Raw genomic sequence first — 27,349 nt, 5'->3', positions numbered from 1 at the left:
CAGAGGGGGGCAGCGTCACACCAACCGTAGTGACGCGCACGCCATTTAGCTTCAAAGATCAAATATTTAATCTCAAGCATTTTGTTTAGTCCCTCAACGGCAGCCATTTAATGAGATTCGAGCTTTTTCCAACAGTGCTGCAGTACGGCAGATTAATTCAGTGATTTGTGCGCTTTGCAGCTTCGGAGAGGGGAATGAATCAGGGAAAATCGTCTGCCTCAGTTTTTAGCTGTATTTAAAAAAAACATGCGGCCTGTCGGTCCCTCGCCTGTCACAACAGCACGGCTGTCTGCACTCAAAACCTCCCATTAACGGCTCGGCGTTTAGACTAGTCGCAAATGTTGTTCTTTTTCTCTAAGGGGATTTAAATGGTTAGAAGACTGTTAAGGAGAAAGAAAAAAAGAAATGAAATGTGAAATGTGATAAGATGGGAAAGGGGAAGGACGGAGGAAAAAGTCTCCGGGAACTGCAGACTTAAATATGTTTGACTTCTGTCAGGGTAGAAGGCAGGACTCAAACGCAGAGTTGTCAGGAAACACAAAGGACTTTAATAGTCAATGTTCAAAAACACAGGAACCGGGAGGAAACGCAGCAGGCAACATGTGTGACAAAAGACAATGACGCGACACGTGACACAAGAGACACACGGCTTAAATACACAAGGGAGGTGCAGGTGATTGGACACAGGTGGAAACTATTAGACGAACACAGGGGATGACGAGACAAGGCAGGAAGTGAAGTTACCCGGGGACACGAGTGGCACAAAACTACAAAATAAGACAGGAAGTGAACCACACCGTGACAGTACCCCCCCCTCAAGGGCCGACTTCCAGGCGGCTCACACTAGAGCGAAACAAGGGGTGGGGGGGAGGGAAACCCGAGACGTTGGTCGGACCACCCGGGAAACTCTGGGGGTCGGCCCGGCGGGCGGCCAGACGAGCGGGGAGCCTCTGGGGGTCGGCCCGGCGGGCGGTCACCAATCCGGCTCCGGAGCGGCGACTGCAGGGCACGGAACGTCTCTAGAATGGCAGACTCTGAGACACGGGAAACGTCTGGGGTAGTCGTCGTCGGCAGCTCGGAGACACGGAACACCTCGGTAGTAGTCGGCTCGGGGACACGGAACACCTCGGTAGTAGTCGGCTCGGGGACACGGAACACCTCGGTAGTAGTCGGCTCGGGGACACGGAACACCTCCGTAGTAGTCGGCTCGGGGACACGGAACACCTCGGTAGTAGTCGGCGGCTCCGGCTCGGGGACAGGGAACACCTCCGTAGTCGGCTCCGGCTCGGGGACAGGGAACACCTCCGTAGTCGGCTCCGGCTCGGGGACAGGGAACACCTCCGTAGTCGGCTCCGGCTCGGGGACAGGGAACACCTCCGTAGTCGGCTCCGGCTCGGGGACAGGGAACACCTCCGTAGTCGGCTCCGGCTCGGGGACAGGGAACACCTCCGTAGTCGGCTCCGGCTCGGGGACAGGGAACACCTCCGTAGTCGGCTCCGGCTCGGGGACAGGGAACACCTCCGTAGTCGGCTCCGGCTCGGGGACACGGAACACCTCCGTAGTCGGCTCCGGCTCGGGGACACGGAACACCTCCGTAGTCGGCTCCGGCTCGGGGACACGGAACACCTCCGTAGTCGGCTCCGGCTCGGGGACACGGAACACCTCCGTAGTCGGCTCCGGCTCGGGGACACGGAACACCTCCGTAGTCGGCTCCGGCTCGGGGACACGGAACACCTCCGTAGTCGGCTCCAGCTCGGGGACACGGAACACCTCCGTAGTCGGCTCCAGCTCGGGGACACGGAACACCTCCGTAGTCGGCTCCAGCTCGGGGACACGGAACACCTCCGTAGTCGGCTCCAGCTCGGGGACACGGAACACCTCCGTAGTCGGCTCCAGCTCGGGGACACGGAACACCTCCGTAGTCGGCTCCAGCTCGGGGACACGGAACACCTCCGTAGTCGGCTCCAGCTCGGGGACACGGAACACCTCCGTAGTCGGCTCCAGCTCGGGGACACGGAACACCTCCGTAGTCGGCGGCGCCGGCTCGGGGACACGGAACACCGCAGTTGTCGGCTCAGCCCCCCCCATAACCCACCCCGTAGCCCCCCCCTCAAGGGCCGGATCCCAGACGGCCCTCAAATCACCAACGGGAGGGTGGGAGAGGACCATGGGATGGGAGGGAGGGAGCCTGAGTCTCGGAGCGGGGACTGGCCGAGTTGGGGGCATGGAGCGTGGCGCCGGTACTGGTCGGGTCGGGGGCATGGAGCGTGGGGCCGGAACTGGTCGGGTCGGGGGCATGGAGCGTGGGGCCGGAACTGGTCGGGTCGGGGGCATGGAGCGTGGCGCCGGAACTGGTCGGGTCGGGGGCATGGAGCGTGGCGCCGGAACTGGTCGGGTCGGGGGCATGGAGCGTGGCGCCGGAACTGGTCGGGTCGGGGGCATGGAGCGTGGCGCCGGAACTGGTCGGGTCGGGGGCAGGGAGCGTGGCGCCCGAACTGGTCGGGTCGGGGGCATGGAGCGTGGCGCCCGAACTGGTCGGGTCGGGGGCATGGAGCGTGGCGCCCGAACTGGTCGGGTCGGGGGCATGGAACGTGGCGTCGGAACTGGTCGGGTCGGGGGCATGGAACGTGGCGCCGGAACTGGTCGGGTCGGGGGCATGGAACGTGGTGCTGGTACCGGGGGCATGGATCGTGGCACTGGCTCGGGGGTTGGGGACATGGATCGTGGCACTGGCTCGGGGGTCGGGGGCATGGATCGTGGCACTGGCTCGGGGGTCGGGGGCATGGATCGTGGCACTGGCTCGGGGGTCGGGGGCATGGATCGTGGCACTGGCTCGGGGGTCATGGGCTTGGGTCGGGAGGCCGGGACGGGAATCTGCTGCGGCCCAGCGCGGGACGTCTTGCGCTGCGACCGAGCGGGGTCGGGACGTCGCTGCGGCCCAGCGCTGGACATCTTGCGCTGCGACCGAGCGGGGTCGGGAATTCGCTGCGGCCCAGCGCTGGACATTGTGCGCTGCGGCCGAGCGTGGGGAGCATAGGTGGCCTGTAGTCGGACCGCAAGGTCCATTACCCGCTCCCAGTGCGAATCGCCGCCAGACGACCACGAAATGGTCTCCTCCTCTGGGGACCATGTGGGGGGCGGCGGATGGTGACCCAGATGCCTACTGAGGGCTCCAGATGGGGAGACGGAGTAGTACAAGTACCCAGCTGGAACCCCCGGGAGAACCGTTCCCCCACTACGGGCAGCCCGCTGGAGACTCCGTGGACCGCCCATTGCCAGACGGGTTCCCCTGAACTCGTCCAAGGGAAAAAACTCTGCTGAGTCCTTTCTTGGTCGCGTCATTCTGTCAGGGTGTAGGGTGGAAGGCAGGACTCAAACGCAGAGTTGTCAGGAAACACAAAGGACTTTAATAGTCAATGTTCAAAAACACAGGAACCGGGAGGAAACGCAGCAGGCAACATGTGTGACAAAAGACAATGACGCGACACGTGACACAAGAGACACACGGCTTAAATACACAAGGGAGGTGCAGGTGATTGGACACAGGTGGAAACTATTAGACGAACACAGGGGATGACGAGACAAGGCAGGAAGTGAAGTTACCCGGGGACACGAGTGGCACAAAACTACAAAATAAGACAGGAAGTGAACCACACCGTGACACTTCAAGATGAATAATTGATTTAAGGTTTTCTGTGTAATGATGTTTTCCCGTCAAATGTGAAACATCAAACGTTTCAGAAAATCAAATCAAATCCGTGTGGAAACATGTGAAAGGAAACACGGCAACACATCTCCATTTCCATGAGATGCTATATTTACTAAACACCCATGGTTGTACCTTCACAAACTGTTTGTATCTTTCCTTTTATTCCCTCTTTCGCTCTTCCGGTGTATATGTTTTAATCTTCGCCTCCTCCTTCTCCAAACGGCCCAAGATAATCACCCAGAAGCGCGACGCTCCATTAAATTAATAGTACAGCTTTACAACCAGAAATCAATGAGCCACAGAACACAAATCACAAAAAAAAAAAACGCCTTCATTCCCCTCTGTGGCGATCTGCAGTTACAGTGCCAAGACGAAACCTATTTTCTATGCATCCTAATAGTTCCGGCGTGAGACAAGATGAAAGTTTAATGATCTGAAATTGGGGAAACAGGGGAAAAATGGGTCAGCAGGAAGTGATCCAATGGAATATAATCACCAATTGAGTTATGAGCTCTAGAGAAACATGCTAAACCGACACCGCCAAGTCATACGCTTGATCACGGTCAAATATTTTGAGCATCATTGACGTCACATCCTCGTCATGGCCGTGACATGATTCATGGCGACAAAGTGCAAAGGAAAACCTGATGACTTATTGTGTTCACTGTTCACGCTCAGCCTGACAACACGATAATCACACAGTCCTGCTGTTCGCTTCATGAATCAATCGTAACAAAGGAAATAAGTACTTCTTTTTTTACCAAGTGAAAATTTAACGTGGAGAATCATTTTAAGTGTGAAATGCTGACGGCGGGGAATGTTAATGTTAAAGGTGGTTTGGATTTTAGTGTGAAACTGGAAAAGACGAGAGCGACGGCGACGCAGCGAGTCCATATCTTTTTTTTCCGTGTTTGCATTGAACTACGACCTCCCGCTGCAGACATTTCAAAAAGGAGCACTGCGTAGAAGTACAAGGTCGAAAAGGTCAGAGCTGATTCAAATGAAACGTGGACGCATCCAAATGTGATCAAAGCGCCCCGAGCGAAACTGCGGGGCTGGAAATGAGTTTGACGAGTCTCTTGTGAGTCATTTGTGTCGCTCTCACGAGGACAAACACATTCACTCACTTTCTTGCAAATGTATTTATCTTCTTCCCGGAAGGAAAAGCTCAGTAAACGTTACCGAGATTGAAAGTGTTGGCCTGTTGTGTACGTGCGCACGCTTCGTTCACACTCTTTTAGGGTGACTTGAGAGGGAGTTCACTTTTAATCAGAGAACGATTTGCTCCAATGACAGACTGATGAGTTTTAGCTCCGTTCTAATTGCTTTTCTGGAAATCTTTCTCCGTTGTCTGTATCCAGGCGACGGACCCGGATCTCGGGGCTAGCGGTCAGGTGCATTACCGGCTCGTCAACCACCCGGCGCTGTTCAGCATCAACGCCACGGGCGCGATCGCGACCACGGCGCCGCTGGACAGAGAGGTCAGGGGGTCAACGCGTTTGCGTTTTTTTTCAGTTTTCCCGCGGCGTCGATGCTTGACTGTGATCCTCGTCCTCCACCTTCAAGGTGAAAGGTCACTATCATCTGATCGTCGAGGCCTGGGACGGCGCAGTGGACCCCCGGCGGTCCAGGTTGACGCTGTCCGTCGGCGTCCTGGACGTAGACGATAACAGCCCGGTGTTCACCCAGCAAACGTACAACGTCAGCCTGCCGGAGAACAGCCCCGAAGACACGGTCATATTGCAGCTAAAGGTGAGTCAGCGGGTGGAGTCGGAGTAAAAATTGTTTTAATGGTCAAAACAGCTGAAAAAGAAAATAAGCCATCTTTAGCTATTAAAATCAAAAAAAGGAGGAGGACTGGAATCAGCGTTGCAGACGTTCCTTCTGGCAAGTATGAAACCAATTCACCCGGCCACAACTCCACACGCCGATCGTATTGCTTTCCGTTCCACTCCTTGACCCCCGTCTCCCCCTCCGCAGGCGACAGACGCCGACCTCGGCGCCAACCTCACATATCAAATCCGGACGCGGGGCTCGGACCAGGGGATCGTCGGCCTGTTTCGCGTGGACCCGGCGACGGGAGCGCTGTCGGTCCTCAGAGTGCTGGACTACGAGGCTCTGGGTGAATCCGAGCGCGCGTACACCTTCACGGTGGAGGCGGCGGACGCGGGGGGAAGCATGCCCCCCGGACTCGCCTCTGTTACCGTCACCATCACGGTGAGAGGCGCCGCCAGTGTTTCCCGCATTCTTTTTATGGGACAGAAAATCCCAAGGAATCGTGTAATAGTTGAATTGATTATTTCAAAAATGGCATTCAAAAAAAGCTTAAATTGATTGTGTTGGGAAGACTTTTGGATGGCGAAAACCAAAATAAAAACAACTCCTATTGCATTCATTACAGTAATATTAGCATTTGGTTGTGGGCTTAAAGGTTATTTTACTGAGATTGGGTGTGGATGCTGTGAGCAGCTGTTTGGGGAGAACAGATGTTCCGCAGCCAATGAAGAGGGAGCCTTTAGTCATTTTGGGGACTGTAGGGAGAAAGTGGAAATGAGAAGGAAGATACATTTGCGAAAGTCAGTGAGAGCAAAACACCATCATTCACCATTCAACTTTAGTATTTACAAATGTTCGTCCTTTCATAGAAAACCCCAAACAGCTCCATGTTACGTATGATTACAACGGCAATGCCGCACTGTGTGCGCGTGCGTGTGTTTGTTTCGCTGCAGGACATGAATGACTTTTCTCCGGCATTCAGCCAGTCAGTGTACCGAGGCCTGGTTGCCCCCAATGCTTTCAAGGGAACCATCGTAACCACGGTGACGGCCAATGACTCTGACCCCGCGGTGAGCATTTCCAGCTGCTGCTATTCAAACTCGTTTTCGGTTTGCTCCTAAAATTGTGTTGGGGAATAATGGAAGATAGCGATGCTTGTCTGAGTGTTCTCCATGTGTTTTCACAGTTTTTTCTTTCTTGTGGCACTTAGTTATAACCCCATTGGGGTTTTAACAATAGACATCTTTGTAATATAGGCTGGTTCAATCTGCTCTGCGGAGTCAAACTGACTTTTGTTTGGCCGCAGAAATGCGGCCAAGGGTGTGGAAGAAAAATCGCTCTCATCTTTATCGTGAACAGGAAACAACCAACTGGTAGATTTGCATTTGGTAAATCACGAAAAGAAGATTTATATTAAAGAAGACCGGAAAAACAGAAGTTTGATATTTACCGAGCAGTTCTCAAGAAGAAATCAATTATTCTCCATATGAAATGTTCCACTCTGGCGACGTTTCCCCATATCCTCTTTAAAAGTCCCTCCTCGCCTTGACTAACGCGCCTGCTGTCTCACTACATCAGCTTGATTGATCCAGACCTCAAGCCTGAGCATAAAGACGGACTCTCTTGGGTCAATTTCAAGGCCTTGTTGTATAAAGGCTCCCAATGCTCAAATAATGTAGCGCCATAACACACACGTATATATATTACACATCAGTCAAGGTGTCAGTATTGGAACTGGAATTTCTCTTCTCAGCCAGCGACACACTGTCTTGACATTTAGGCTCGAAATAATTTGCTTTGGATATTAAATATTGTAATAGTCATTAAACAGTCATTACTCCGCTACGGTTTTATTAGAATATATTGTGAAAAGTCCTAAGCGTGTGTGTGTGTGTGTGTGTGTGTGTGTGTGTGTGTTCCAGGAAGACATTCATCTGAGTGTACTTGTTCTCCTCACAGGGAACCCCAGCAGGTCTGGTGCGCTACAAAGTCAACCAGGAGGCCTTTTCCTACTCGGCCAGTATATTCGACGTGGAGGAAAAGACGGGAAACGTTGTAACCAGAGTTAACCTCAACGAAGAGCCCAACCTCAAGTTCAGCGTGAGTGTGCCTGTGCACATTTCAATCAATATGCCATATATATATATATATATATATACACAATAACTTTAAATAATGTCCTTTTTTTCCTTTTTGTATTTGAAATATAAAACCAGCACATCTGCTATGGAGTGAACAAGCAGCAACGGTTGTTGCAGATTTATTTCATCCTTCGCTGCTGTGCTTTATTTTGGGGATTAGTTTGGTGGAGGTTTGGGATTGCAACACATTAATTACGTCTTTGGAAATGAATTTGATCATTTTGTTACTGCAGATTCTACTTTCTTTTATAATCTGTAAAGCATAACGGTGTCTTTGTTCAGAGCACTCTTATAAATCCTTATCCTCCGTACAAAATATAACGCTGCGGCTTATCAGTTTCAAATTGCCTTTTCCCATCTGCAGTCCTCAATAGGGTTTTGGACCATTCTAATTTCATCTTTTCACTGCGCTTTAATTAACACAACAAGGATTGTCACTCAGGGGCCTGATTCTACCTCGTTTAGCTCAAACTAAATGTATCAGTCCAATTTTTTGGATCATCACTGAGATAAACTGGTATCATTTTTGCAAAAGAAAATGATGATTTTTCTTGTATCATACTATAATGCCACCAAGGAGCACTTTCATAAAATGCATAGGGAATAGCTTTGCATGCATAAGCAAGTGTGCACGTCTAGAAACAAGTTTGTAATTTTCACCATCAGTGCAGTTGAGAGAGAAAAGCATTGCACCAATGAGCAAAGCCTTTCACTACCACATGATCCTACAAGGTTTCAGCAGTTATACATTCGTGAATGGGAGTGTGAGTTGTATAATGAAGGGCATGGCATTATCAGTAGCAATTTCCAGGCTAAACAAGGCAGTGGAGAGATCAACATTTTGATTTCTTGATTTTTTTAATTCGGCCTTCATTGGGATTCCTTTGGGGCCCGGTTGACAGTAGTTACCCCTCCAATTAAACGGAGAAGAAAGGATAATATGGAAATATGAGCACCCCTGCAGGGACGCACAATCATCCCGTGGAAATAATGTGCCTTTAGAATGCGGGCAACAAAAACGAAGACATTCATTTTGATTTATTCCCGGCCTGGCACGCATTAGCTGATCCATTTGTTTGGCTGTCTCCGCTGTCTGCACAGCCGATGTGAACAGATATCTCTCGTCCTGCAAAGCAAGCACGTGGAAATCTACTGACTCCGTCTTAACCCTCATTTGATTGACAGCTGGTGGTGGTGGCCTACGATGATGGCGAGCCAGTAAAGGAAAACACTACTCTGGTAGAGATCACGGTCCTTCAGCCCTCTGTCATCCCCGTGTTCACTCAGGAAGAATACAGGTACCCACGCGTGAATGCACACACACACACACACACACACACAAGCAGTACATCTTTTGTGTCTATGTACCGGCGACAGGCACGGCTGGAGGCATTATGTTTTCGAGTTGTGCAGCGTTCTCTCCTCAGTATCTCAGTAAGCCATTCCAATCAGGTTGTCAAAGGTCAATTTTTTTTTTTTTTTTTGCCGAACCGCCACCGTTGTTATGAGGTTTTCACACAAATGTCTGATAACGATAATAATGAAGCGATGACTTTTTGCAAATTACCAATAAAACACAAATGTAGTTCAGGCTGATATCACACGCTCCGTCAGCGTCCGAAGCGTCGTCCTTCATCTCACTCAAACACAAGCAAATGAAAACATAAAATACTGTCTGACAAACTGGTTTCCAGTTGCTACTATGATTAATTCAGAGGATTTGTTTTTCTTCTTTAAAGAATGGCATTAGCACAGGTGCGCTTAAATATGGAGCAGAATGTTTAACTTTCAATGAAAATAATCTGCCATGATCGACCTTTCCTCAACGAACAAAAGCAACGCTGCGGGGACTGCCGGCAGGAACAGAAGGTGCGAAGTCTGAACAGCTTGGTCTCTACCCGCCCGATTCAGTCTGCAGCACAACTCAAAGTGTGCGCGTTGGTGTGTGGAGATTCCAAAAAAAAATTTCAAGTTTCGTTCTCATAATTCTCGGAACTCAAAGTCCCCAAAAATGATGCAGAGTAGCGTCAAGTCCCAGGGACAGCAGCATGCCTTTCCCCGTCCGCAGGGAAAGCACTGAAAGAAGCAGAGACTGAATATAGAACAAGTTTAAAGAGACGTTGAGTCCACCAGTCAGTGTTTTTTGGGCCGGCCTTTCAGTTCCTTTTGCGTGCTTTAATGTGTTTGTTTTTCCAAAAATGGCCAACTGTGCCCATGTTAATGGAATGGATGAAGAGCTATTTAAAAAACTAGAATACATATATACAAATTGCCATGAAGAAACAGTCCCTAATAATCACGAACAAAATAAGCTTTCCTTATTCTACAGCTGGATTAATGTCTGTGAAACAGTAAATTAAGACAGATACACGCTCTCACGTCATCATTTTAACTTTTCCACTTGCTGCTGCTTGTATGAGGTCGGCGGTTCACCTCAGGTTTTCTCTCTGAAATTGGCTGTTTAGACAGACGCGAAATTGGCCTGTAATCTACAGCTATTATCTCTGTTTCTCAAAGTGGGCTGTGTATCATTTCTTCTTTCATTAAATACATACACACATTTTTTATTTACTCCTTCTGCCATCCTTTTCCCCACTTTGCACTTGCACCTAATGTACTGTTAAAAGCCCGTAGCTCCTGCCGCCCTGTTTACTTATCAGCCTCCTCATACATCTATTTGTACCAAACGATGACAGGGGAAAATAATTGGTCTCCTTCCTGCTTGTTAAGTTGTCCGTCAGGCACAATACACGAGTCATCCCGCTGAGATGTAAATTGCAGCAGAGGTCGAAACGTCGTATTTCTTTTCCCATATTTGTCAGAATTGCTGACAATAGTTGGACCTCGTTTTCCACTCAAACCAAAACGACCTTTTTTCAGACGGCTCGTGTGCTGGTTTGCATTTGTTGTGTGTCATTCTTTTGTTTGGTTTTTTATTTTCAAGTCCTTCCTGTTTCTCTCGTGTTCCTTTATCACAAGTGAAAGCATGTCTCAGTTTCACACGCACGTGTTTAGTCATCTGAAGTGATGCAATATGACTTTCGTAGAGCCAACACGCCAGGCACCGTGCATCCAATCCAGCCTCAGTCGTAAGATTATTTGCTTGTTTTAAAGTTATTACCAGTTATTAGTAATACAATAACATTTTCAAGACAGTATTTTCCCACCATTACTAACAAAAGTACATGGTGTCATCGTTTGTCTTCCCACAGAACACAGTGAAACGCTTTTCTATTTTGAGGGAAACGGCTAGAGGCAAGAGAGAGATGTCAGCCATATAATACTGAATTTATGAATATCTAAGATAGCTTCAAGCTTAGACTTGCCTTTCCGTCTGCATGTTTGAATCTGTGTATTTTGTTTGTATTTTAGTGTATTTGTTGAAGTGAAACTTCGTATATCTTCACTTGGCATCAGATTTTCTGGCGGTAGATTGTTGGAGCAGCGCGAAGGGAGGCTGCACATTTCCTTCTTCTCATTCCACGTTGTAGTCAGTCACAGTACAATGTACGTACCAGCTTTGAATCAATTATCCCAGCTTTATTTAATCAAATCTAATTGTACTAATGCTGCTTAATGATTTTTTATGGTTTCAACAGATGTGCCTCTACCCATGAGCAAGCCTGTATTAGTTATTTTAATGAAAAAGACGGAAACGGAAACACTGTTAAAAGATTATACTACACAACTTTCTTTATGAATCCTTATCTTGATATGCTTACACACTCGGTCTGTGGCTTTATTCATGAAGGCCGTGCAAGATAAAAAAAAAAACACATGCTGACTTTACTGTAGGTTAACCGAAGGACAATACATACACAATAAAATCAGAGCGTGCCAACGATTCAACCGCAAAACAACTTGGACATTTAATTGCGTTTGTTGATGGAAGCTCCCGCCGACCAACGCACTTTGTCGGCTTGCCTTGTTATAATCGTCAGTGTCATGAACTTGGATCTTCCAAACTGTGCCATATATATATACTATTATTTACTTTTATTTATATTTTAAAGTGTTTGTTGCTTTGTGTGTATGTTGAGATGAGCTACGAACATAAAAGCACTTAAAGGTGGACTTTTGTTCGCTCGCTCTGCGGGTTTCTCAACTATAAAAAGTTAACGAGCCCTTGAGGTTCGTTGAATGTTTGCACAGCAGAAATTCCCTCTCTCTCTCTCTCTCTCTCTCTCTCTCTCTCTCTCTCTCTCTCTCTCTCTCTCTCTCTCTCTCTCTCTCTCTCTCTCTCTCTCTCTGACCATCTTGCACCTGCAACATCAGTATGCAGTCGGTGTCACACGCGCACAAATAGCTATCAGCACCCAGTGGCAATTATCAGCATGACGTCAAGTGAACTGAAAGAAAATATTGCCTTCCTCAAAGATTATCCGGAGTCCTCCCACTACTTCTCCAGCCTGTGTGTGTACACGTGAGTGTGCGTGTTAATGCCGCTCCCATACTAACAAAATGCCCCATGGCCTGTTAGTTTGTTAATTAATCTAATTAGAGAGAGAGGGGGGGGGGGGTTAAGAGCCAAAGCGGTTATGAACATCAAAGCTTTGTTTCTCATCAAGAAATTGTGTGATCAAAGATGCCAATGTGTTGCTTTGTCTTGCGTCATTACAGCGATGGAGATAAAACCCTCTTAGCGTGGCTGGAGATTTAGATAAAGTCGGCATCGGCTTCTCGGCGCCGATGCGGCTCTGTTCAGGAATCACAGGCGCGAGGTCACAGATCGTATCGCCACCAGCCAGCTGGAAGCCACAACTGTCAATTTTCCCTTTGACAAGACAAAAGCCCAATTCTCTGATTTGACATGAGCGCAGGAGGATATTAGTCTGGATTGACCTTTCATAAGAAAAGCAATGATTGTTGTTGCGTCTCCTTGACAACACTTATCTGACCGACGCGCACGGCTGGTAAATAAACCTCTTCATCGATCTAATCATTTGAATGTATAGAGATTTTAGCACTTGATTAAGCAAATGTGAAGAAGAGAAAAAGGTGTGGAATTGCTTTATAAATGTAGTGATCTTTGCTGCATTTGCATATGTTTTTCCTTCCCGTGCATTTGTGATGTGAACTGATGTGAACCGCTAAATCACACCCACCTAAAGTGCAAGAGGCCCATGCGCACTTTTGACGCGAGACCGACGTCCAAACAAGCTCATCCGACGCGCGTCCCCATAAATCCGGCGTCCGTCCAGCCGATACAGTCGAAGGTTACCGCGCTTTGTTGGTTCGTACAAACAGGAACGCGCACATGGAGTGAGTGCTCCCGGCGACTGTGGCATCCAATCCATCCAACGGATGACACACACAGAGAGAGAGAGACTGAGGAGCTGGAGGATGGCAGATAAAAGCAGTTCTGGCACGCGGAGCGAAAGTAAAAAGAGGGGAGAGGCGACACGAGAGAGAAGCCACAGTAGAAGGGCGAGGCGAGGGAAAGGAGAGCCAACAGGTGGCTGACAGACAGGCGGTACGGCAGACACTTCTTTAAAGCGGCAGGTTGAAGGTGCTTGAGACGAACGAAGGAGACAAGCAGGTACTGAGACTGCGATGGAGAAGCGCTGGGTTTGTGGACGGCATGTTCCATCCGCTCGATGTCAGCAGTGATCGATGGAAAGGATGATTCCAGCCCATGGAAGCATAAAACGCTGCGCGTGCTGCATATCAGAAAAAAAGTGATGGTAACAACTCCTTGGAAATCAAACTCATTGAAAAAGAAGTAGCATCTTTAGGATACATAACTGACTGACCCTCAGTCAGTAAAACAGTTTCTTTCGTTTTAAAAAGAGATATTCTTCCTCCTGCTCAGCCTCTCGGCAGTTTCTGACATAACGATCTATTCGAGAGGAACGTAAAGAGGACGGCCAAAAGACTACAGCAGGCAGCATCTGAGCAAAAAGGACCAGTATCTTTTTGAACAATGCTGTTGCTTTGTGCTGTCATGCTTCTGATAAGAAATGGCTGCAGGATGAACGCTCGGGCGGTTCCGGGAATAGACTTCTTATTGATAACTAGCAGGAATCAAGACCTCTCTCACACAAAATTACGGTCACACTCAAACTATAAACCAATGTTTCTGTAAAACGTCTACAAAAGTAGAAAACTGGCACACAGCTGGACTACAGCCGAGTTGTTAAACCCTCTAGAATCAAACACATTTCTTTTAAAACAGTTGTTGCTGTTGAAGCTCGAGGCCTGAAAATAAAAAAAAAACGCTCCCACAAATGTTTCTATCATTACTAAAATGATCATTTTCTTTCATCAAAGTCCCCCCCGCACCTGCTTCCGCCCCACAGCACTGCGGGAAGTCGGCATCAGCATCTTTTCTCACACTCATTAACTATCGCAGGAACAGTTGGATTAAAGTGTCATCCTCAAGGTTCAATATGACGACTTCAGCAGGAATGCTGAGTGCCAATTTTTCCGTCGGACTTGGGCGTCTAGTTTCGGATGTTATTTAAGAGAACGAGACGCTGTCAGTTGACAGACTCTCTCAGACATGTAATTCCACAAGATGCGCTCTCTCTCCTCACAGCGTATTTTGCACAACAAACTCAAGCACTCAACATATTGTCTCTCCCCATTCGCCGTATCATCCGTTTCCTCCCTCTTTCTTTCCATGCTCGTGTGTCATCTCCATTTGGCACCGTACATCTCGAGTCCCTCCTTTTCCCTCAAAAAGCCCTTGTGTATACTGGCCGTTCTTTCCCCTCCCTGCTCTATTTCGCATATATATTATGTATTAGTACGTCAACAGGGCTGCAGTCAGGTTGTTTGAGAGATGCTAACCCGTTCAGCTGTCAGCTGACAATTGCAACAAGACTGAAAAGCAAAATGGTGAGAAACCGGGCAGAGAGTTAAAAGGGAGCAATGTTGGTTTAGAGAAGGTACAGAAAATCTGTTTTGATTATTCAAACCCTGCTGAGCAGAAATAATAAATGTAGTAAAAGTGGAGAAGTTACAATTATGTCCTGGAATCTGTAATCAAATCACCAATTTGGATTTTAACTCCGGCCCGGTGAGCAGACGTTTTGCAAAAGGGGGGCCTGAAAGCGCCGATTCGGAAAACCTAATTTGAAATAGTTCGGCGTTGTAAAATTGCAGCACCTGCCTCATCGGAAAACAGTTTGAGCCGTTTTTACCAGCACGCCTCTACGGGCTCTTGAAAGTACACGGGCCGCGTGGACTGAAAATTGCTTTTCAGTCCTGAAAAAGGGGGCCACAGCGGGAGAAGACAAAAAACCTCCAGAGCTCCAGCCAGTACTCGAAGGTTATTACTGCCGGCAGTTATGACCCCTCGTGCCACAGTCTCCCAATGCAAGTCAATCAGAGACCCTCTGGGAAGCAGAGGTCTTAACAGGTGTCAAACCTTTGCATACTGGACCTGAAAGGTCCCACCTCGATGGCGTCTTTGGGAGATACACTTCATTTATACCTTGAATATTCATTTATTACGTTTTAAAATTCCCGGAAAGGTCGCTGGATCTTTGATTCATGAATATATCTCTCATTGATATGCAAAGAAATGTCTTAATGGAGTAAAGTGGGTAAGGTGTTGACATTTTGGACCAAACCTGTCATGTACAGGCACACACTGCAATGCACTTCTTGATTTCCATTACAAGAAAGCTGCACGGTGACTGAAATATCGAGCGCACGCTACAAGGTTTCATAGTGTAAACAGATTATAAAAGGTAACGATGTTGGCTAATGAGACTTTTCAAACCATTTCAGTTGTCTTTGCTGCCTTCCAGGCAAGGCCTCGAGTACAGTATGTCATATACCACCTGCTAAGGGAATGAGATGCCAGAACCCAAAGCGACCAATGGTGCTGCTCGGCGCCGGGGGCGTTGTAATTAGGTTTTGACAAAGAACCACCGACAAAGGGAACCCGAATTCCAGTAGAGAGATGGAGAGAAGTAAAAATGAGACGTGTTTTGAAGGGAAAGAACGATGACAGAGAGATGCATCGCACACATCTGAGACGAGACGAGCTAAAAAGCGGAGGGGGGGGGGGGGGGGGGGGGGGACAATGAGTGGGATGAACAAATGTCTATAAGGGGAAAGACACACAGAAAGGAGGCTTTCACTGCCGACCTCTGCGTAGTTCTGTCTTTCCCCTCACGATGCTCAAACACTGAGCACTCCCACTGTTCTGTTACGCTCATACGCTATAGACTACACTCAGCTTGATCATGTGCTCTGTGTGTGTGTGTGTGTGTGTGTGTGTGTGTGTGTGTGTTCCTTCAGCGAATGAATTAAAGCACGAGTAAAGCAGCAGTACATGCTTGTACGCATGTGTGTGTGTGCGTTTCTGTTATCAGCATCCGCCCAGCTTGCTGAGTTAGGACAGTAATGATTAGAGAGCACGGGAGGGGAGATAAGGGCTCGATGATGAGCCGTGTGTGTGTGTGTGTGTGTGTGTGTGTGTGTGTGCAGGTGTGTCTGTTTATCCGTACTCTGCATCTGTGAATGTGCTCGGGCCCATCCAGTGGTCACTTGTACCTTCTTATTCTGCTCTGTAAGATATGATAGTAGATCATTTTTAACAATCTATTTATGTCATTTAGAAATAAAGGTGTGTGTGTGTGTTTTATTTACTGTCTGATATAAAGAATGTTCTTTATTGACGCAAGTTTGACTCTTGACTCTGACCACAAAGTTTTGTGCTGGAGGGTTTTTAGGATTCTGACCATGAAACTTTAAAGGTGGAGAGGGGATGGAAGTGCACAGCAGACCAATTAAGCCCCCCCCCCCCCCCCCCTCCCGAGAAGACAAGTAAATGGAGAGACATGTCTTAGGGGGTCTGTTACGGTGCATTCTAGCTCTGGCTGCCCCAAACAGAGGCGCACGGAGATCTTTTTTTAAAGGTAACACCTGCGCTTCTCCTCTAATGATTCGTCCAAGCGTCTCCTCGTGTTGGTGCAGTTGGCATCCACACACAAACCGCCCCCCTTTCTCTGCTCCCCCCCCCCCCCCCCCCCCCTCACCGCAGCTCCCCACTCATCACGCAGGGCCAGGCGGTAGCCCGCGTTAGAAGGTTTGGCCTAATGACCGGACTGTTGTTTTTTGTTTTGAATGTAGCCAAATCTGCTGGAAATTTGAGAGCTGCCAGACTCTGATGAAATCAGGGTTGTAAGCAGGAAAAACTGCCGACCACATGGCACGAGGGAGCATGTGGCCACTAATGGGGGGGGGGGGGGGGTCTGTCAGACACCCTGCTCACAAGAAAATGGACACTGTAGACGGAGCAGCGGGCCGGGCATGTTTCTAATATAATACAATAATCTGGTAGTTGATCAATAGACTGTTATTACAAAATGATGATGGGCTTTACTCACCTTTTTTGGGGGGCGTTGAATAATTCACAGATTGAGAGTTATTTTGTCTTCTTTTCCAAAGCAAATGTTGAATTTATGAAGTTATTCAGTGCATTTCAGTTATCCGTTTAAACCAGGATGCATTGAGTGTTCAGGGATCGGTCCTGGATCGCAGCATCCGGACCACATGGCGAGGTGGCCAGGCTCGCTGTGAGCTAGAGACAGATGTGGTCAGCATGTGGGCCCAATCTGGACCATTTATCAAACGGTAGGTTTGGCGTCATCATCCCTTCACACGGGAGTCCCTCTCCATAGGCGAAGAAAGGAGGAGAACTGGCACCGGAGCACAGATGAAACCTGCTGTCTCAGTCGGTTCAGTTACTGCTGATAAAACCAAACATTTGGTGATTTGTTTGCTTCAAAATAAAAGCTTTTCAATAACAATATTACTTATGGTAAAAAAAAACAACGGAAAATGTGTTAACAGCTGTTCTTTAATAAAAACAGTCAGACTGACACCGCAGGGAGAATTAGCTATGGATTTACTGCCACGTCTTTGAATGCATTCGATCAGACGTGTTGTATTCGGGTGACGAGTGTGGGCAGATAAACGAGGACACGGATGACAAGCGAAACATCCGATCACAGGAGTCGCATCGATGAAAGATGAGATAGTGTTTACACGCCCGACCTGCCGGCTGTCGCCACCAGGGGAGAACTGGGAAAGTGTTTTGGCGGATATTAACAGTTAACGCCCAGTCGTGCACGACTCGCCGGGTCGCCGTGGATCCTGGCGAGCGAGCGGGCCCTCAGCCTGCACGTACATAATTCAAGTGCTCATGTGCGTTGACATTGACTGACTGATGCGTTTCCAGGTTCCCGCGAGTGAGCGAGGAGGCTGCCGTTGGAACCGCGGTGGGGACCATCATGGCGGCTGCTGTCAATCAAACTATCGTCTACTCCATCATCGAAGGCAACCAGGGAGGCGAGTGTACTTCCCTCCCGTGTGGCGCCCGTACACAGGTTGGTAAATCTGATAATGAAATACTCACCCTCTCTCCCTTTTTGTTTTTTCCCTCAGGCGAGTTTGAATTGAATGAAACGACAGGAGTGATCTCCACAGCCAAGCCGCTGGACTACGAGGCCAACTCCTCCCACGTGCTGCGGGTGGAGGCGGACTCCATGAGGGTGGTGTCCTCCAACCTCCGGGTTCCCTCCAAGAGTGAGTGCGTGTTTGCGTTTACGAACCAACATTTCACAGCGGGTGGCATCGGCGCGGAGTTTCTTCTCCGTCATTCTACACATGCTAAAGGCTTTAGGGTTTAACTTTTGCACCGTGCACTTGTCTCTCTCCCGCTCCGGCACTCACAGCCTCATTCTCTCTGAAGATCTCTCTTCTGTTTGCTCTCCTCAACTCTTCACCTCGTCTTTACAGTTATGTCTTGGAATGTAATTCTGGGCCTCCGCTGCTGTTGTTTCAATAAGGCTTTTCTTCTCTCTCAGGTGTCTCCCAAACCTGTAGGCTACACCTGCTTGTTCACTGTTGCTCTTTTAAAATCCTGTTTTTTCTTCCCTTTTCTTGTTAATTTTTGTCTCACAGGTCCTGCCGATATTCAATTATGTAATGTTTCAGATTTAACTCTTGAGATATCGAGAAAAAAAGATTTCACCCATCGTAGTGAACAAATTAAGCTTAGGTGCGGTTTGTAAGATTGTAGATTTGATTCATGAAGCCGCAGCTTTTCCCCAGATACCCAAACACAGAATGATTTGTGCAGGTTGTGAACCTGTTGTTATTGTAGCACAGCCCAAAAGTATTCCAGTCTTTCATATTTTTTTCTTTGTGCACTTCCCTCATTTGAATCCATGCAACAGTTGCATGTGGAAGAAAAGACCAAACAAGATTTTAATTGATTTATTTTAATTGAAATTTAATTGAAAAACTAAAGTGAAAATGAATGTGATTGGTATTTTGCTTCTTCCTGCTTTTCTCTCCTGGTATTTATCTCTTTTCACCTTCTCCGCTTTTCAAAAACACTCTTTTAAAATGAGGTTCAGCTTCTGGGCTTTTGCATTTTATCTTTAACTTTGTTTACTAGTTTAACTTCATTGGATTTTAGATTAAATTTAATTTAATTTTTTAACATTTTAATCAAGCAACAATTGACGCGATTCTAACAATGTGTTAATCAGAAACACTTTTTTTCTATAATTCGGGCAGATGATTCACCATCTCACACTGCCGATTATTTAAGTTACTGTGGTTGAACGTTGTGATGAATGGATGCTATTTGAAACCAGTGTTTTCACCGTTACCGGTTCCCCTGCTCATCTTCTTCTAAATAGCTTAGAACTCTTTTGACGCCGGCCAACCGTTACCGACCGCGGACGGCAGGAGCGCCGTTAACAACATTATCACTTACAAGCAGAGAAATCACCAGCAGCCGAGCCTTTTTTTCCCCCTGAAGATGGCGTGTCTACAACCGTGGGCTGATGTGGCTTTTTCGTGCCAATGTGTGGCGGCGGTTCAGAACAGAAGGTGGTCAAAACATATTCAATCGTAGCTCAAAACGAATGCAAAAGATCTTTTGCTTGCTCTTTGACACGTTTCCCAGGCTGGACGGACACGGCGTCCCTGTTTAGAGCTCAGTGACGTCGATGCAGAAGCAGAGTTTTTTTGTTTGTTTTTTCATTGCGGACCCTTTTCAACGGCGCCTCCCATTAAACGCTTGTAGATTTGAACAATAAACTGAACAATAAACTGCTGGGGGTGATCATATTTCCCATCATGACAATCGCCATGACAGTTCCATGAGATGTTTGTTTGAAACGTTCGGGTGTGTTTGTGTGTCCCAGCCAACACGGCAAAGGTGGTGATCGACATCCACGATGAGAACGACCACCCGCCGGTTTTCACCAGATCGCTCTACATCGGAGGGGTCACGGAGGACGCTAAAACCTTCACCTCCATCTTGAAAATACAGGTACAGATACGCAGGCGCCCCCATATCCCACAACCACTTTTACCTGTCCTTCTCTGATGGCCTCAATCCTCCCGTAAAATTCCCTGATTCCGTTTCTCCCAGAATGGTGAATGGCGCATGTGTTGTTTCATTTGAATGTAGATCACACTCAATCCAGGAAGTAAGACCTAAGACTGTTAAGTATTTCTCAGTTGACATGTGCCTCTGTCTCTCTGTAAATTGACACATCTCTTTTGTTTCCCTTCATTTTTTTTTTTTTTCTTCATCCAAACACGGGAGTATTTCATGTCACTGTAAACAACTCAAGCGACTCTCGCGTTATTAAAATACCTTTTAGGACCCAAAATAGGTCACAGAGCTCCCAGCTTCAATCTGAGGAGCAGCAATATGTTTTAATGAGCCTGGATGCCACAAGAGACTCTGGCAGAAAAGTATGTGCTTTAATATTTTATTACAGTTTTTAAGATGATTCTTAGACATTCCTGCTGCACAGAGAGAGAGAGAGAGAGAGAGACAGGAAAGATGAGAGAACGAGGGAGAGCATGCGACAAAGATTCGTATTCAAAATTACACTTCCAGAAGCGTAGAAAATGGGCTTTTCTCCAAATCCGGTGTGTCAGATAATGATTCCTCTGCTGCAAACACCTGCGGCTGGTAGTTTTGCATGTTGATTCTCGGTGGTCTCGAGCTGAAGCGGGTTTACAGTAACCGGCTCTGCAGTCTTCTGACCCCTTTAAATACTTTAACGGACCGACAAGAAAAACGAATAGCTCGCTAGTAGTCTCCATCGGCACAGGGAGAGGGGACGGATCAGGAGATTGGAAGCGAGAGAGAAGATCGATGCTCAGATAAGGGGAGCCGGGCGTCCCGCGGAGAGACGAACTGGCCTTAGAGAAGAAAGCAGGGAAGACATGCATGATTCATGGGTGGATCAATAGATGGCAGGGGGGGGGGCATAAAGATGGACAGGGATGCTTGCGACACATTTGCTGACATTCGGATGAAAGAGGGAGTGATAAAGTTTGAGAAATGAAAGGAAATGAAAATTCATATGGATTGTTTCATTAAAGTACAGCTAATTCCAGCTCATCTGCCTCAGGCATGTATGTTTTTTTGAATTAGTTTTACCGGGTATTGCTTCATGCACGGCGAGCCCAGTGGGGTTTTTTTTCCTCAGAGGAGGCCAGAACACAGATATTGATTAGACTGCAGATGAGCCTGAGATCGGCAAACCACCCCGCGGTCCCTTCAAAGACAAAGACACCGTTCTTCGAACCAATTCCTTAAATGCTGTCACAGTCGTTTGTCACTGCTCCCGTCTTGGCCGATGCACAAGCAGAATTTACCAAGTTTAAATAACGAGTTTTGAAGACTAACCAATAATAAAATGCGGCTCAGCAGAGCATTAGGAATCCAGATATTGATATTTATGCATAGGGTATTTATGTACCCTTAAATGTAAAACTATTTATGGACCGTAAACATGGATTATTTGTTTGGTAAGAGTGCTTTGAAACGCTCGTAAAAAATCCTCTCTCTGGGAGAAACAAACGTATTTTTGTGGATATTTTAATACCAGAATTCATTTTGTTACTTTACACTTTCCACCAACGGGTTTGCATTTGTAAGCACGTGGAGTTTGAACACAGCTCCTTCCAACTGCAGTAGAATACAACCAGCTCTGCACTCCGCACTCACTGCAGGTATTGATGTATTGCTGAAAGGTTATCAGAACTGTGCCACTGCAAGTAACAACAGAGAGAATAGATTGTGCATGTATTCTTTCCTCAGTCCTCCCTTATTCCCTCGTGTTTCTATAAGCACGCCACCATGTTTCCCTTTTCTTTTTCTGTTTCATGTTTCCCTTTTCCTTATTCTCGAGCCGTTATTTTGTTTCTTGCCATCACAACAATAAGTTTGATGTGGTGGGTTTCTGCAGTCCGTACCTTCTTGTAAAGACCAGGCAATAAATCAATGTCCGTCTGAGTGCGTGTGCGTGTGTCTGGACGCGTGGTTTGCATGTGTGTGTGTGTGTGTGTGTGCGTGTGTGTGAACCCGGGCGAGAATTGATTGTTAGCCAAAATGACAGAACAGATAAATAGACGACGGCGTGAAGCTCAAAGCACCACTTCCCCTGCTGACGAGTCCTGCATAAGACAGCGACACAACAGAAGGAAATGACGGCAACGCGTGGCCTTTGGTGGGTGACAAAGACGAGAGGGACGCGATGCGAAGTCCCGAATCAATGAATAATAACCGCGCGTTCTGCAGCATCGCCATCAGCCGCTCAAACCACGAGGAGGACGATAGTCATCACAGAGCGTAGAATAGATCATGTTGATGCTGGGAAGACGGACGGGGGTTTTCTGTCACTCTCGCTGTCATTGACCTTCGTCCGAAGGATTTCATCGTGATGTATAATGACGATGATGATGATGATGGTGGTGGTGGTGTGACAGCGGAGATGAGATTAGTGACACTGTGGCGTGGCGCTTATTTGGCTCATTTTACAGGCCCTGGACAAAGACACCGGTAACTACAGTTCCATGATGTACCGGCTAATCATCGCCCCTCCCGCTGGTAAAGACACCAAAGATGGTAAAGATGGATTCATCATCGAACCTTTCAGCGGCGTGGTGAAGACGGCGATCATGTACCGCAACATGAGGCGGTCGTATTTTAAGTTTGAGGTGGTTGCCACGGACAACTACGGTCAAGGACACAGCAGCAAGGCGGAGATAGTGGTGTGTATGTTTATGCTCATTTATTGCCAATACTGGTGTTGTCTTAAATAACTTCCCATGAGACAAATTTAATAGCTTTGAATGAATTGTGATTTATTTGTTGTCCAAAATGGCCTTGAGCAGTAGACACAGGCTCGCAGCATAGTTGGAAATGTTTTCTTTTCCAATTTAAACTTGTATTTCACTGGTGGAGGTTCCATCTGATACGGTCTAGTAAAATAATTTACAACCTAGAAGGCTTTTTTTTCAGCGTGTAGTTCCTAAACTTAGTTATGTTTGCATTTTTATGTGTTGTTCAGGTGTCAGTCGTGAACCAGCTGGACATGCAGGTGGTCGTATCAAACGTCCCTCCTACTTACGTGGAGAAAAACAAAGACAAGCTCCTGAGGTAATTTATAAAACTGAATGTTTTTTTGTTTTCCTTTGAAATATCAATTCATTATTTATAGCATTATATCATTCATGTGCCTTAAATGACGAGAATCTATCGTTTCAATTACAGAGGATGAAATAAATCATTTTAAATAGACCACGCTGTGGTTATAGAATAAGTATATTTTGAGGTTTTACGTGTATTATTATACTGTAATTCATTAACACTTGGATTTTATAGCACTATTATTTGTTAACAACAATGTTTGTGTATGCAGTCATTTGTAATTCTTAGAAAGAATTCCAATATCACAATGGGAAAGAAAGCAGAATCGTCCCAGAAAATGTTTGTAAAGATACTTTTCCCCTGATGTAATCTTCCACCTGTTGCCTCCCCACATTCTGCGCCATGAAGCCAACGTGAACACTAATTGAAAATGTCTGCGCTTTGCAGAAAGGTGCTTGCCCAAATCAATAAAAAAAGAAATGCTCGGCTGTCATACAATACGGTTTAAATCAGGTTATATTGTGTCAAGGTACTATTGTCATAAAAACATAACCTTTGCACAGCTGGAGTGCCTTTTTCTTAATGGAGTGCTGCTCAGGGACTGGCGGTGCTTTTTCTTTTTGCTACATGGACACACGCGTGTACTTTTTTGTCAGTTCGGCGCACACAGACACATGCGCACTACTCGCTGTGAGCACTGAGTAGGTGTTTCTGTGGGGACACAAATCAATATTTCCCTGTCTGGTTGAGAGAATGAAAACCAAGAGGAGTCTTTTTGTATATGTACAAGTAGTTTTGGAACAAATGATCTCTTGATCCGTAGCATTTTGGAGCGCTACGTCCAGGAGCAGATTCCGGGAGCCAAGGTTGTCGTGGAAACCATCGGGCCCCATCGCCATGCCGATGGAACGGAGCAGGAGGACTACACCAAGTCGGACCTCATGATTTACGCCATCGACCCGCTGACAAATAGGGCCGTTTCCAGGCAGGAGCTCTACAAGTAAGATCTTTGCCGACAGGTCGATGTAAAGCAACAGGGCAGCTCTCCAAAACACGCATGGTGTCATGAAAGGGCCGCAGATATTCGGAGTACTGCTCTGGTGTTACGGCGACGTCACCCTCGCCCACGTTCTCTCCTCAAGGTTTCTCGACGGTAAACTCCTGGACATCAACAAGGAGTTCCAGCCCTTCCTTCCTCCTGGAGGACGGATCCTGGAGATCCGGACCCCCGAAGTGGTGACCAGTGTGAGGAAAGCTGTGCAGGCTGTCGGCTACACGGAGGGGGCACTGTTGGCGCTGGCAGTTATTATTATTATCTGCTGTGTTCCCGCCATACTGGTTGTCATTATCACCTACAAACAGTAAGTTAGCTTTTTTATTTTTTTTGGTGTTAACATGGCACACTGATCAGGGACAACATGGACTGAATTGTCCTTTTGATTGGCTCGTGTTGACGAAATTTTAAACATTTTATTGAGCAACAAATCTCACAAAAAAAGACCAAAAGCAACCGTTATCTGATCCTACAAAGACTAAGTTCATTTCCTTGTTAATTCATCAGAAAAAAGCAAGCTCATTGGTAACAAGGCAAACAACACAGTCTTGGCTTCTTACTCCACATATTTACAGCAATCACCAACACTGGTTTGGTCCAAATGAAATATGAAACAAAGACAAATCTCAGTTAAGTGATACTTGGATAAACTTTTAAAAGTTTACGTACTTCCTATTCTCACCGGATGTTCACGTTTATTCCTGCACATGACTTGTTAGATTGAGTAAACCACCGGCCGCTATTCAATCCGTTCCATCCCTACTGTATTTGTGAGCTAGGCTAACGTTTGGTGAACTGAAGAAACTAAATTCTAATGTTCAAATGCAGGTCCTCAAAACAGTTTGGTCTAAGACAGGAGGATTGTCCTCGGAAACGAGATAAAATAAATAACCCGGGCCACTCACTTGTCCAGGTGATTCAGAATGGCAGCTTGTCCCACTGTGCCAATTCTAATAATGTTTTGGGCTGTTGAAAGGACATTCGTTTAATCCGTACTTAAATACATATAGGTAACCGAGGATTTCATTAAAGAAAAACAGAAAGTAATCATCAGCAAAATAATCCCCCGGTCCCTTCTGCTAAATGAATGTAATGAAGACCAACTGTACCAATTGTAAAATTCTACGCATTAACCGGGCTAACGAGTGATTTATGCTTCAAATGGCGACTAATATTTCTCTCTGTCTCTTTCTGCCGCCCGCTGCATCCGTCCTCGCCAGATTCAAAGAGTGAGTCCTGCTTCCACATTCTCATGCCGTCTTAAAAGCCTCTGGGTGTGGATTCATGTCTGGACTTTCATTGAATAATAACAAGGGGGAGATCCGTGAGGGGCGGTGAAAGAGGAAGGACAGCAGACAATCAGACAAATGTATAAGAGAGGAACGTGGAATCAGTACATGTCCAAAACAGAATAGAATATGTGTGTGTGTGTGTGTGTGTGTGTGTGTGTGTGTGTGTACGTACCAATGCCAGCTGCTTACACACACCACAGATTAACATCTTAATGATTTACGACGTACGTGAGCAGAACATTAACCACAGTGACAGCTTGTTGTCTCATTCCACAAGTCCTTTGTATAGATAATGAAAGCATCTAATACCGACAGCACAAGAATTTTGGAGAATTAAGGGCCACAAATGTCTCTATCTGAGTGATTATTTGGGCGTTTTTACCCGATGATGACAAATAAACCGCCGTTCATCAGACATTTTACTGAAAACACGAATGTCAACCTCATGGACCATCAAGCGATGGCTTGAAACCAAAAACACACACACACACACACACACACACACACTGTACTCTACTGTAAAACATACACAAATAAATGAGCAGTCCAGATGAGGGTTTTTTACGAACAAATCTTCTGATGGAGGCTGGACGTACCAAAGATTCGTGCTCCCCTGCACAGGTCATGAACCTTTCACCGCTGCTTTTTCCATCTTTTGATTACTGACCCCGGGTTTCATCTGTGCCGTGTCCAGGCGCCAAGCAGAGTGTGCCAAAACAGCCCGTATCCAGATGGCACTGCCGACAGGCAAACCCGCGGGGGGGACCGCCAACAACCTGTACGAGGAGCTGGGTGACAACGCCATGTGAGTGAAGTGCGAAAGTGGAATTTATGTTCATGAGCCAAAACGAAAGGCTTTTTAAACCTCCGACTTTTACCTTGTTCCTTTTCGTTTTGTGGAATCCGAACACACACGTTCATCTCCTCAGATACGAATCATCACCATTAAAGAAATATGGGCAGGACAGAAGATTCTTATTGATTAAACAGTGACCTTAACTGAAATTACACCATAAATATTGAACATGTTCGGTCTCACGCATTATCGCCTAACCCAATGCACAAACATAAACAATGCACCGCAAATCATTGATTTGTTCGCACGTCTGTCAGTCATCAGCGGAGGGGGTTGTTGTCGAGGCTGTTGCTATGACACCTGTGGCTTACTAATGAGAGAGTCCGGGAGGCCCTAAGGGGAACGCATTGATAAAATATCACATGCACACCACCAATTGCACAAAAAGCCGGCGGAAAATTGTGCCGCAATCTGCCATTCATCCCTCGGTGCGTGGTGGCGTGTTCGCCTGCCGTTCACGGCGCCGAGAGGTGCGGAGGGTAACGCGTGCGGCCCAAAGCACGTGTCTTCTTTGTGTCCTGCAGACTCTCATTTATTCATTCTAATTCCACATTCTGCGCAGGGCGCAGGAACTGACACTACGTGGGCACGACGTTGTGGAACTCGCACCAAACAAAGCTCTGATTTCTGAATGCATTAACGGCGGCAGATAAACTGCCATTTTATCTTCACAGAGTTCAGCGCCGTGCGGCTCCGTCCTTGTCGGTTTGCCGCCTGTAATGCATACTAATATCCTGGCCGTACAAAAGACGGAGTGAATCTCAGCCATATCTGCCCGCAGTCGAGTTTGAGTGCAGCACTCTCACGTTCACTTCCAGATTTCCATCGACCGAAGCGGCTTTCGATACCTCTGTGAAAACAGGACTCCTCGCAGAGTGTCTTCAGCGCCTTGGTGGTAGATTTCATCGTGAGTTTATACATGTTTGCTTTGGAAGCAAAGTGATTCCTTTTGAGTCTCCACCAAAAGAATTCCTAGTCTCGAGGCGGTAAATCATGCTCAGCAACTAGAGGCAATAAAAAGCTTTTTAATGATAATGTAAAATTATTTTTACTCTCTAAATTATGTCTCAACTCCTTAAAGTGCAGACTCA

General features: G+C 46.9%; 1 protein-coding gene across 6 annotated transcripts in view; it reads left to right on the top strand.

Moving 5' to 3' along the window:
• The window catches only part of LOC120819166 (protocadherin-15-like), a 96,837-nt gene that overhangs the window by 54,593 nt on the left and 14,895 nt on the right, over nucleotides 1–27,349 (top strand). For all 6 annotated transcript variants that reach the window (XR_013467763.1, XR_013467762.1, XR_013467761.1 and 3 more), the window contains 14 exons: nucleotides 5,071–5,190; nucleotides 5,276–5,461; nucleotides 5,690–5,926; nucleotides 6,439–6,555; nucleotides 7,445–7,585; nucleotides 8,812–8,924; nucleotides 17,825–17,934; nucleotides 18,031–18,171; nucleotides 19,806–19,933; nucleotides 22,447–22,677; nucleotides 22,977–23,065; nucleotides 23,880–24,056; nucleotides 24,199–24,417; nucleotides 26,097–26,207. Coding sequence is in view for 3 of the 6 variants with exons in the window: in XM_078103526.1 (XP_077959652.1) it covers nucleotides 5,071–5,190; nucleotides 5,276–5,461; nucleotides 5,690–5,926; nucleotides 6,439–6,555; nucleotides 7,445–7,585; nucleotides 8,812–8,924; nucleotides 17,825–17,934; nucleotides 18,031–18,171; nucleotides 19,806–19,933; nucleotides 22,447–22,677; nucleotides 22,977–23,065; nucleotides 23,880–24,056; nucleotides 24,199–24,417; nucleotides 26,097–26,207 (2,120 nt within the window). In the remaining 3 variants the exon portion in view is untranslated. The remainder of the gene's footprint in view (nucleotides 1–5,070; nucleotides 5,191–5,275; nucleotides 5,462–5,689; nucleotides 5,927–6,438; nucleotides 6,556–7,444; nucleotides 7,586–8,811; nucleotides 8,925–17,824; nucleotides 17,935–18,030; nucleotides 18,172–19,805; nucleotides 19,934–22,446; nucleotides 22,678–22,976; nucleotides 23,066–23,879; nucleotides 24,057–24,198; nucleotides 24,418–26,096; nucleotides 26,208–27,349) is intronic.

This window comes from Gasterosteus aculeatus, chromosome 5 (assembly GCF_964276395.1).
Source record: "Gasterosteus aculeatus chromosome 5, fGasAcu3.hap1.1, whole genome shotgun sequence".
Taxonomy (NCBI): Eukaryota; Metazoa; Chordata; class Actinopteri; order Perciformes; family Gasterosteidae; genus Gasterosteus; species Gasterosteus aculeatus.
Note: the sequence above shows the minus strand (reverse complement) of the source record. Positions and strands in the feature narration are given on the sequence as shown.